Source organism: Gavialis gangeticus, unplaced genomic scaffold (genome assembly GCF_001723915.1).
Source record: "Gavialis gangeticus isolate Ggan-Ray unplaced genomic scaffold, GavGan_comp1, whole genome shotgun sequence".
In the NCBI taxonomy this organism is placed as follows: domain Eukaryota; kingdom Metazoa; phylum Chordata; order Crocodylia; family Gavialidae; genus Gavialis; species Gavialis gangeticus.
Genome location: NW_017729032.1, coordinates 60,227,676 through 60,240,170, shown reverse-complemented (window position 1 = coordinate 60,240,170; position 12,495 = coordinate 60,227,676). Strand labels below are relative to the sequence as shown.

The 12,495-nt window shown below is 42.4% G+C and overlaps 1 protein-coding gene across 1 annotated transcript in view; it reads right to left on the bottom strand.

Moving 5' to 3' along the window:
• COG6 (component of oligomeric golgi complex 6) overlaps nucleotides 1-12,495 on the bottom strand; it is a gene marked incomplete at its 5' end in the record, with an annotated part of 105,574 nt that overhangs the window by 77,237 nt on the left and 15,842 nt on the right. The window contains one exon of the mRNA XM_019523803.1: nucleotides 8,355-8,413. Coding sequence (XP_019379348.1) covers nucleotides 8,355-8,413 — 59 coding nt within the window. The remainder of the gene's footprint in view (nucleotides 1-8,354; nucleotides 8,414-12,495) is intronic.

The window sequence follows — 12,495 nt, the reverse complement described above, 5'->3', positions numbered from 1 at the left end:
CCGACCCTAGAAACTATGAAAACTGGCAAAAGGATTTCCAGCAGTCACGGGCTAAATTTTCAGAGGAGGTCAGCATTTAACAGCTTTCTGTTGTTCTTGCTTCTATGGCCAAACCTACAGAGTCAGAAGTCTCTGAAGTAAAGGGGCTACTTTCTGTTTCAGGCATATTTCATTGTAATCAAGAGGGCAGCTCTTTCTGCAGGGGCTTTGTGAATTCTTCCAAGCACTATTCAAATGATAAGTTATCATCAATAAAGTGTTATGGCTATGCTGAAAACCTTAGACACGTGAGGCAGTTGTACTTAAGAGCCAGAGTAACAATCAACATGGCCAAGCAGCAAAGACATTAGAGCCGAGGCATCAACCATATGGCCTGCAGGCTTGATTTGGCTTCCCTGTGGTCCAGTGGGCGATTGGAAGTTAGGGGCCTGCTGCAGAATTCAGGGTCCTTTGACTCCTATGGATATGGCCATTGGCAGCAGGTGGGCAAGCAATACAGCCCTCGCTTGCCCCGTTCATGCCCAACCTGCACCACTGCCCATCCAATTCAGACCTGCCACAGTGCCACAGATCTGATGTGGAGGGGTCCCTGCAGTCCAGATCTGGCCCAGGGCCTGACACCAGTTTGACACCCCTGCATTACAGCATAAGAATCCTACAACTCTGCTGGGTCCCAATACAGGGTCACCAAGATAGCCAGACCATGCAGCAACCTCAAAAAACCCAAGAAGAAAAATCTGCCAAGATGAAAGCACAAGCAACAATAGTGATGTACTCAAAAGCTCATCTTATGCTCTAGTTTTCTTGCCCCCTTTGGGAGACCCCAAGCACTCCTGAGACGGTGTGGTTCCTGGAAAACCTTGCAAACAGCCACGCCTAAAGAAAATGTTAAGGCCTTTGGTTTTCTTCTAAAGAAACAAAAGCAGAGAAATCGGTATGTCAGTGGTTCAACATTTAGTGACGTCACAAACAGAAGAAACATCTTCAGCATTATTTCAATGCTTCAGACAAACTTTAGTTTGTATTTGTGCAAACTGAGCTTTAAAGCATTCTCTGCTCTGTGGCTTTAGACAATTGATTTTTTTCAGTGAACCTTCTGTTTTGCCTCCTAATTGCTAGTCAGCTTGGAACTCAATACTAATTATACCACCTATTAGCACAACTTGCTTTTAACAAGAGCTGATCAAGCATGAAGTGTGTATGCTCATGCCATACCAAATTTCCACCTGTCATACATTGAAAATGTTCTTAAGAGGGTTATGAAAATAAAAACTTTATTCAGAACCAGTGCTAATCCAATTAAAAATCTTGCTACACATTTTCAGTGTGTATTTTGGTCTCATAACTCTCAAAACTATCTATAAATTGCTATTAGCTCAATAATTTGGCCAACAATAAATTATAACAACATCCTTTTAACTGTTTTGTCTCAGAGTAAGGTTATAAACTTTTCATTTCATCTGTCTAAAATGAGCATTTCTGTATTTGATACAAAATAAAGTCAAAGTTTGAAGGAAAAAAAAAGGTAATATTAATAAGTATTCTAGATACAGATGAGAACCAGATAGCATTTAACACCGAAAAATGCAAGGTTCTCCACCTTGGGAGGAAAAACCTGCAGCATGCTTATAGGCTCAGCAGTGCTACACTGGCTAGCACTTCAGACAAAAAGAACTTGGGGGTCATGACTGACCACAAGATGAACATGAGCCTTCAATGTGATGCTGCAGCCAGTAAAGCAAGCAAAACGCTGGCTTGCATCCATAGATGCTTCTCAAGCAGATCCCAGGACATCATTCTCCTGTTGTACTCGGCCCTGGTGACGCCGCAGCTGGAGAACTGCGTCCAGTTTTGGGCTCCACAATTCAAAAAGGACGTGGAGAAGCTTGAGAGAGTCCAGAGGAGAGCCATGCACATGATCAGAGGTCAGGAAAACAGACCTTACAATGAGAGGCTGAGAGCTATGGGACTTCTCAGCCTGGAAAACCGCAGGCTCAGGGATGATTTGGTGGCCTCCTGTAAGTTTATTGGGGTGCTCACCAGGATCTGGGGGAACGATTGTTCACCAGAGCGCCCCAAGGGATGACAAGATTGAACGGTCACAAACCCCTCTGTGACAGTTTCAGGCTGGACATAAGGAAGAACTTCTTCACTGTCCAAGCCCCCAAGGTTTGGACTAGACTGGTGCCGGAAGTTGTTCAAGCACCTACTTTGAACGCCTTCAAGAGACATGTCTATCTTGCTGGGATCCTATGACCCCTACTGACTTCCTGCCCCTTGGGCAGCGGGCTGGACTTGATGATCTTCTGAGGTCCCTTCCAGCCCTAATGTCTATGAAATCTATGAAGTCTATGAAATCTATAATACATTACACTGGCATCTTGTACTTTATGATCTAACACCACTTTCTGGTAGAAAATTCAGAACATGTTTCTCTTTAATTCAGCAAACAGAATAAAATTATCTGCATGTTTACATTTTCTTAAAACCAGAGCAGCTGAGCCAGATTTCTGTTCTGGGGTGACTCAATAGAAGCTTTAGTTAAAAATAGCACTTTCTGTCACACGAATGAACAGGACTTTCTGGGGAAGGATCATCACAGCTTTTGTAAAAGAAGGTCATGCCTGAATAATCTGCTAGAGCTCTTTGAGAGTATCACAGCCATGTGGATCAAGGAGATTCTTCTTGATATAGTGCAACTAAGTTCTCAAAAAGTTTTGACCATTAGAGGCCAGGTCTACTTGCAGACCAGGATCTAGCTAAAGGACAGGTAGTCGAGAACAGGTTTAAGTGGCTAGCTCTTATAATGTAGGGAGATGAACAGTGAGGCCCCTGTATGGGGGCCTGTGCTGTTTAACATATACGTATATTATCTGGATTGTGGACAGGTGAGTATGGAGGTGGACAAATTACAGGGGGCACCAAATTATTCAGAGTGGTAACAATAAAAGCTGACTGAAGAACTGCGGAAGAATCCTGTAAACTTTAGCTTCCAGAGACTCTCTCCTACACATTCCTGTATCGTTGGTGTCAATCTGGTCTACAACCACCGACTCCTCCAAAGCACTCCTAGCAAGCCAGTCTGTCTTTCTCGTGACAACCATTCCCTTTTTGTCCAGCAGGCACCTCAGCACACAATTCTTCCTAAATATCACAAACAAGACTATCCATGTTCCCAGTGACTGAACCCATGATTACTAAAACCTTCTATTTGGACACTGGGAACCCTCTCCATGGAAGGATATCCTCAGTCTGAGAGGATGCTGACTCTGCAGCTGAATCCAAGTTATGGGATCTTTTCCCTTTTCTCCAGCTGGGTCTTTTCCCTTCTCTCTAGCTTCTTGCCCAACTGCCTCATGACCTTCATTCTCTTTGCCAACACACAGAATGCCTTCATTGAGTTTGATCCCCACTGTGCAAAATCAATTCCAGTTAATTGTATTTGCTTGTTTTTGATTCTCAAGCAATCTCTACTATTGCATCAGAATTTCATTTAAACAGAAAAATGTGACTTACTTAATGAATTCATTTTTCTCCTGACGTATGTGCGTAATTCTTATTAATATTAATAATACCAACTACATATGGATTGAAGGGAAAATGTTTCACTAATAATGAATGTTTTTACATAAGTTGGTACATACCTCATTGTACAAGTATATTTTGGTTTTAAGGGATGAAAAAAAGCTTTATAACAAGCACATATCGAACTGCCCAGTATTAAGAACATCATCCCTTGAGATACCAAAAAATAGATATACCTGTTGAATTTTCAGTTACAGAAGTGCTTACATGACTAACACACTCAACAACTTGTGGAGACAAATGATCAAAACAAGGCCTCCATTGATATGGGCACAACTTCACTGTACAAATGTTGAGCAAAATCATTTGCACATACATGAGCATTTATACACATGCATAGTTTAGACACAGCAGTTTAGCCCAGATGCATTTTATCGACGTGCATCAATTCTGTAGCTAAGTAGGTCTGAGAAAAAGAAATACATAAAGCTCTTGGGTCAGAGTCTTTTCTTAGACCAACTAAATAGTAGCAAAAAATTCCTTTCTTTTCAAGCTTTTGGGCACACACACCTTTCATCAGGCTGAGGAGAATTCAAAGATTGTAAAAGTCCTCCTAGGTAGAAAATAAACTCCATTTTGGACAGGGAAGTTTAGAGGCTGGAAGGGTATTTACAATAAAGGGTACACATGCCCGAAAGCTTGCAAAAAATGGAATTTTTTTGCTACTATTTAGTTGGTCTAATAAAAGATATCATCTCTGACCCAACAGCTTTGTGTATTTCAATTACTTTTCTGCACAAGTGAAACAGCCCACAGAAACTGAACATACATTTTATGTGTGCATTAATAGAAGGTAGATTTAGTGCCCTTGGAAGTTTGATCCCCTTCATACTCATGTCACTGACTTCTGTTCTTTTTTGAATGAGAAACTGCAGAATAAGAAATCATCCACAAACTGAACTGTGTTAAGTATGATTTAAACAGGGACTATGAATTCTTAGCTCATTACCTGGATTAGCTTTTGTGACCCCCTGCATTCCTACTGGTTTGCTGCTCATTTGTTTTTCTCTCCTGGAACTGCCCCCCTTCCCTCCCCTTGTCTTTTGTATTCTAATTTCTCTCTCCTTATACCTCTGCTTTCAGCACCTCCTTTTACAGCGTCTGATGAAATGAACTTGGGTTTCAGATGGCTTGTGCTACACACACACACCAAACCTTATTTGGTCTATAAAGGTGCCCATCTACCCTACCTTCTGACTGACTTCAGACTAACATGACTTAACTACCTCTTCCTCTTCAACACTTTGGGATTAAACATTTAGGTCTTGCCTTCAAGGCTATCTACCACCTCATCTCCTTTGCCCATGATCCAATTCAGCCCCTGTTGGTACCCCTTTCAGAAATGATGCCAGCCTCTCCCATTTGGCACTTTTTTCAACACACATGCCTCACAGACTCCATAACAGACAGAAACAGCTTATGACTGCGAGATGCTTCACAGAGCTCCTTACCCTGCAGAATCCAGGCCAAAGTGATTCTTTAGACTAGGGGCTAGGTTTATATATGCCTCTGACTTTCTTCTTCCCGTCACCTAAGTTCCTTCTCTGACTGGGCATAGGGGCTATGCATTAAGCCAGGGGTGGCTAACCTGTGGCACTCATGCCCTAAGTGGCACAGGCAGCCTCTATATGTGGAATGCAGCAGAGTGGGAAAAGGACAGGCAGCAGAAAACAGCAGCAGGAAGCAAAAAGCAGAGGAGGCAACTGGGCAAGAGAAGGGAATTGGAGTGGCACTCTGGGAGGGTGTGTGGCTAATTTGTGGCACTCCTGATAAAAAGGTTGGTCCTTACTGTGGGGTTACTGTTCTGCAGACTGTCTCCCTGTGAGCTGTCCTCTGCACTTTCCTGCAGCTGTTTAGCATTGCTGATTCTCTCTCTACCAAACAACAAGGGCTCTTATTCCCTCAATAGCAACCTGGAACTTTGCAGTTTAGAGCCTGCCTCTCTCCTCAGCCCCTTTATTCTGGTGCCTCTCCACCAAGTAACATGGGTTAGGGGCCCCATTACAACCTGGGCTTGTCATGTTTGATTTTCATAAACAGTTTGTATGATGGAGTAGAGTACACTAGATTACCCAATGGTATCAAGCTGGAAGAGGGTTGAAGTACTATGAAGGACAGGATCAGTATTATGAAGGACAAGATTAGTATTCCAAATGATCTGGGTGAATTGTAGAAAGAATCCAAAAATTAATAAAATGAAATTCAATACAGGTGAAGAAATAAAGTGCATTTAGAAAAAGAAAAAGGAATAGCTTGCTTAGGCAGCAGTATAGCTGAAAAAACTGGAAAGTATCAGGGAATACAAACTAAATATGAATCAACATAATGTGGTGTTGCTCCCAGAAATGCAAATCTCATTCTAGGATGTATGAAGAGGCAAATAAAATGTAAGGCATGGGAGGACCCTCTCCACTCTATACTGGTCAAGCTGCAGCAACATTAATATGTCTAGTTTTAGGAACTGCACTTGAAGATGTACAGAGTCCAGAGAAGAATAAAACAAACTATGTGAGGTTTTGAAAATATGATCTATGGAAAATACTGGAGGAGTTGAGTTTGTCTAGTTTTAAAAAGAAAAGTCAGGAAAGAGACATGACAGCAGTCTTCCAACACTTAAATGATTCCTGTCAAGAAAATGGAGATCAAGTGTTCCTTGTTCATTTGAGGAAGAAATCAGCTTAATTCGTGGCAAAGAAAATTTAGGATAGGTAGTAAAGCTTTACAAAGGTATACAAAGGGAGGTCGTGGAATCTTCTTCATCAGAAGTTTTTAAGAAAAGATTACACAAATTTTGTTGGGATTGGCCTCATTACACTGAATCCTGCCTCAGTGCAAGGGCTTGGACTAAACGGTCCCTTATGGCTCTGCATTTCTAAGATTAAGTGAAAAATATAACCACAGCTCAGTTATAATCACTTCACGTATACCTATGAAAGTAATGAATTTTCAAAGTCACCAACTATTTTGCTCAATAACTTATTCAATAGGTAATATTAAGTAGAAGGTTTTGGCAAAGTCAACTACTTTACATTAAACAGATTTAAAGTCAAATGTGGAACAGTGAATAGAATACAAACTGCAACTCCACACACAAAATCTCAGGGTACCTCACTGACTTGTTTGAAAAAGATGAACTCTATTCTAGTCATACTTCCCATTATAAATAATTTGTTCCTGTGATAAGTTAATAATCACCAGAGATCTACATTAATTTTTCAAAGGAAGAACATGCAGAAAAAGTAAATAGCTTCATTCTTCTTAACCTGACAATAAAGGCTAAAGTTGTAAATATACGTCCTTATTAAAAAATACATGAAGACAACACAGATATTGCATAGGTCATTATTCCATTCCCAGAAGTAAAGAAAGTGAAAAGAACAGAATATAAATCTTTCTTTTAACTGCTACCAGGTGCATGGGGGACTTTAAGGAGAACTTGCTCATGTTCAAGCTTATAAAATATGGACTGCATTTCACAGCTAATTTTTAATATGGCAAAACAGGCGTGCAATTTGGCAGTTTGTGCCAACATGTGCTAATGTGTGTAAAGTCTGCAGGAAAAACATAATACATGCATCCAATATGGCTAGTAAAAAATAAAAACAAAAAAACGACTACACAAATACTTGTCTGAAGTTAAGTAGGAACAGATTTTCTCCCTCTCACCCATTTAGTGAAAGGGAACAAATCCTACAGCCTGGCCTGTTAACAGCATCTTCTCTGAAGCTTATGAAACTTGAAGGCACTTTTAAAAACCTGATCTAGGCTTTCTGACCCTAAGCCTCTGCTTTACCTCCTTGGTCTTCCTTTCCTCCACATTAAATGCTAGTCACAAAATCTCAGACATGGCTAGTTACACTTTTTTTTTAACATTACATTTATCTTCACATTTATAAAACTTGAGATCTTGCTAAATGGACACAATTCTTCTTGGATTTGTGCATTCTCTTCACTCTATGAGACAATCAAGTATCTCTAAGCAAGACAGGGAAGTTCTCATTACACAAAAGTGGAACAAGAAAGCCAAATCATACTGTTCCGAATCAAAATTATGCAAGAATATTAGTTTCATCGGCACAACTGTTAACAGAACAATAATCAGTCATTAGCAGAGATCCTGATTTTTCTCCTATGTAAAAGATCCCCAGTTTTCAGATTAAAAAAAAGTAACCCCAAATACACATTTTTCCGTGATTAAAATAAGAAATAAGAAAACGAGGGATTTTTTTTTAATCAGAGAAAACCAGGATCCCTGTGTCATTAGTATTAAAAAGCCATGACGGAACAAAAAAAGTCAATATGGAATTTGAAGGTGGCCATGGCCTCGAGAAAAACATATAATGATCAATGTCAGGTATAGTACCAAGCAGTCAGTATTTCTAAACAAATCAGCACAATAAATAGCTGAATTTTCAACAGGTGTTTAGGAGCTTTTCTCTACTGAACTGATTATTGTACACCACTGTGTGTTATAAGACAAAACTGAGTATCACATTCTGGCCTTGCATCAGATAAAGAACATTAATATTCACCACACCGTGCCACTCCAAACTGCTATTTTCCACCACCTCCAGAAAAAACAGACTTCTGAGGACAAGAAATGGCAACATGTGTTCACAAATTTCATCATCCAAAGGGCCTTTCTTCATACTGAGTTTCAAATGAGTTTGCTTGCAAAAGTATGAAATAATAATACTTAAAGGTCTGATCCTGTCATGGTTTCAACTACTATTATGTAAAGCAAAAAATAAATATGATGATGCACATACTTCTCAGCTTGAAGCTTTGTCGTCTTCACTATCAAATCCTGGGTCTGTTCCTTTGCTGCCTAGAATATAATTGGAATCAAGGTAAGTATATACACTACTAAACTAATTCCATTTTTTGATTTTTAAAATATTTTTAGGGAACTCAGATTACAGCAATTTAAGTGAAGTACTCTTTAAAAGAAGTCAGCCATGTTAAAATGACCACTAATCAGTTCTTTCCTAGTTTTTAATATTGGTGCATTAGAAGGCATAATAAGAACTGCATTTAAAATTCCTGACCTTGGGCACAAAAGCATTTCAAGGTGCAATGCACTTAGCTTAGATCATTTTACTCTGTCCTTTAATTGCAAATAAATTGCTGCAACAAATGAGGAGTTGGGCAAGCTCATTTGAACACAAAAGGAATTAAATATACCATGCTTACACTTAACATGAGGGGAAAAGCTCCTTTGTGTTGGATTTGAGCACAGGATGGCAGGGGAGTAAGTGGTAGCTGCAGCTCCAGCTCTGGCCTGGGGTCAGGATCAGAGCTTCAGCCCATCCACCCTAACTCTGTCTCAACCACCACCCTCTTCACCCACCACCTCTGGCCATGTCCCCACCTCCCTGCCACTTATCCTCAGGCTCTGGCTGGGCTCCAGCCCCACTCAAGCCCAGGGCACAGAGCACATAGTTTCTCTGGCCCCAACTCAAATCCGTAGCAGCACAATGCTGGCAGCATTGTCCCGGCCTTGGGTCGGGGTCACTGCCTGCTGTCCTGTACCCCAGACTGGAGCTGGAGGATAAGTGGCAGTGTGGGGGCATATGGGGACAGGACAGGTCACATGTTGGGGAGGGAAGCAAGTAGTAGGGGGTGACAGGCAAAGCAGAGGGCCCGTATGGGGGACAAGGGGTAGGGTTCAGGCCACCTGACTCCCCTGAATGTTCCTTCTTCCCCACCCCCCCAATGCCTGCCTCCTGCCGCTGATTTCCTTGCTGCATGGAGGGGGAGAGGGACACAAATTTAAAACAACTCTCCAGCAATTCTAGATATGGATAATTACAATAAATTTTTAATTTTTTCATGTATAGAATTATTGGAGGGTCTTCTTAAATTCAGAGTGGTCTTGGATTCAGATAAATACAGTATTAAAGTAATCCACAACAGGGATAGATCCCAACACTTGCCATCTCTATTTAATCCCGGCATCTGGGCCAGCTGCAAAACTGTAAAGCTCAAGTATAATACCTTCAACAACCCAACTCAAACTTTGGAAGCTGGATGGTTAAAGTATAAAAGATCTGTTTGGAAAACGATTCTCAACCAGGGTGCCACCAGATCATTTGAAAGGGGTCAGGAGATGCGAGGAGATAGACAGGTAAGCACAGGCTCAGGTTTGTTCCTGCCTGGCTGTTAGGGCAACTCATTCACCCAATGGACGGTCAAATCCATCAGAACTATAGCTCCACTGAATGTCAAAATAGAATAAGATGAGAATATGCATCCCAGCAAGTTTGTAATTAATGCTAATCAATCAAATGCCACGCTGTCCTATTTTCTGCCTAATACTAATCAATTATTGACAATACATCCATGTTTCTTGTAGAAAGTGTAGACCCTGCTTCAGTAACAAGAGAAATTAAGAGGGGAAAAATTGGGTGACTATCAGGAAAAAAAATTCCTGAAATAGCCAGCTATGGAAAAGTAAAAGTATTCCAAGTGAATCAGTGTGGGGAGGGGGAGAAATCCAAAGACAGATTCTCTCAAATAACCCTGTAATGAACTCAAGTTGGCATGTTAAGCATTATGGTCAAATGAATGTGCTAGCAATATGCAAGTAAGCCAGCCGAGCTTGAGACTTCTTGGACCTTTCATAAAATGTAAACATTCATTCATGTCATTCATATTCAAGACCTTAGAGTGGCTACAAAGAGAGATTTAGGAATAAATCAAAAGATGTCAGCACAGTTATTAATGCACTGGTACTGCATTGGCCATGAGGGGCAGTCATGCATTAAGTATACACATAAGACAAAGCAACTTCAAAAGTGGAAACTAACAAATGACTGTAAGAGTTTCCTAGGTCAAACCAAGATCTACAGCTGTAGAAAACAGCATACTTTATGTTTCAATAAACATTAGGTATTTAAATCAGTTTGATTAGAGGATACAGATGATAGTTGTGTCCAAAGTGGAGGGGGTGCAAGACAAAAAAAATCAGGCTTGAATACTTGATATGATTAGAGCAAAAGGAGTTGAGAGATGGAACAAACATACCTAATCAACCATCTCTCTTTGTATCTGCCATTATTCTGAAGCACAAATACAAGCGTTACTTATCACAGCTAAAAAACATCCTCTAAAATTGTGCATCTATTAACAACTTGTCATATTGAGTGCTGAGATAAACTTATTCTTCAAAAATTTTGGGGACATCTGAAAACAACTGCGAAACAGAAGTCTGAATATACACTAAAATGGATGAACTGTCTAACGTTAGACATCTCTGAAATACTGTCCTCTTGAGGAAAAATGTTCTGGTATTGCAATGGCCAAGAGGTCTTCTATTCAACAGCACAAATTCGTCTTTAGTTTGGAAAAATTTAAGCCAACCACTAAGCATATAGCATGGGTGAGATTATTTCACAGCTCTTCAACTAGTGCAATCAGAGTACTTCACCATCTATCTTTGCTGTGGGTGCACCAACAGAGATATTTTGGGCCAATGCTGATGGCCAATTTTTAACAAGTCATATTGGCTGATGTCTATCTGACTGCAGATATGCAGCCAGGCAGCTTGGAGAGCAGCATCCAGCTGGTAAGTCTGTTGTGGGGGAAGAAGCATGGGGGAAGGGGGGCAGATCAAGGCCGCCGCACTGAGGGAGGAAGCAGGGATAGGGCTGGGACAGGTGCTGCACAGCCAAGACAGGGTGTGGGACAGAGCTGCAAGTGGCTCGTCCAGGGGGCACGGGAAGGGGCTGGCTGTTCCCACTACTAAGCACACCCTGGAAGGGTATGGAGGGGGCATGTGCCCCTGGGTCTGCACATGGCTGAGGACGCCGGAGGGAGCACACGGTGCCCCTGGTATCCCTGGACCCTTGAGGCGGCGACAGCAGCAGCAGCAGCGAACCGCAGCTAAGGGACAGCTGCGGCAACGAGGTAAGCTGGGGAAGGGAGCGAGTGTGGCCAGGTGCTGGCGATCGGGCAGGGGACTCTTTCCCTGCCTGACCCTATTTAGCCACACCGGGCGGGAGCCACGCGAACAGGGAGTGCAAACAGGTGCGCTCTTTAGGGGCGCGCTGGAGTTTGCACCAGGGTGGGAGAGCGCTAGGAGCTTGGAAGCCCGAGAGTCGACTTACCAGGGATCCCCTGGTGGGACAAAGCTCCGGCCAACAAGCGGGGTTCCCACAGGGGGCGGGGCTGCAGGCAGACACAGCTGATTGACTGGCTCAACTGACTGTCTGATTGGCCCTGCTGATTGGCCCAGGAAATTTGAACCCAGGCTAATCAGCTGGCCAAAGCAGTCGGCTGAGGATGCTGGAGGGAGCACACGATGCCCCCGGTATCCCCCGACCCTTGAGGCAGCAGCAGCAGCGATCCGCATTTGACTGGGCATTAGACATAGAGGGCTTTAGGTTGTTTAGAAGAGATAGGAAGGGGAAAAAAGGTGGGGTGGGGGGGTTGTGCTCTATGTTAGGGAACAGTATACCAGTTCTACCGTCCAAATGGGACCAGAGGAAGACTCAACTGAGACCCTGTGAGACAAACTTGAAGGAGGGTGGGGGGAGAGGGAACTGGTGGTAGGGGTTTACTACAGGCTACCACATCAGGAGGAAGAGCTGGATCTGGAATTCTCCAGGCAGCTGGGGAAGGCCATGCGTGCAAAGGATGTTGTGGTCATGGGTGATATGAATTACCTTGACGTCAACTAGGAGAAGCAGTTGACCAGGTCTAGCCACTCACAAAGGTTCCTGACGTGCATACAGGACCTACACGTCGTGTAGGAGGTACACATCCCCACTAGGGAAAATGCCATACTGGATCTGGTGTTAGCCTCTGGGGATGACCTGGTGGGGGATGTGCTAGTACAAGGGAGGCTAGAGGACAGTGATCATAAAATGATCCAGTTTGCTATTCAGAGGAAGGTGGGGAGGGTAACTA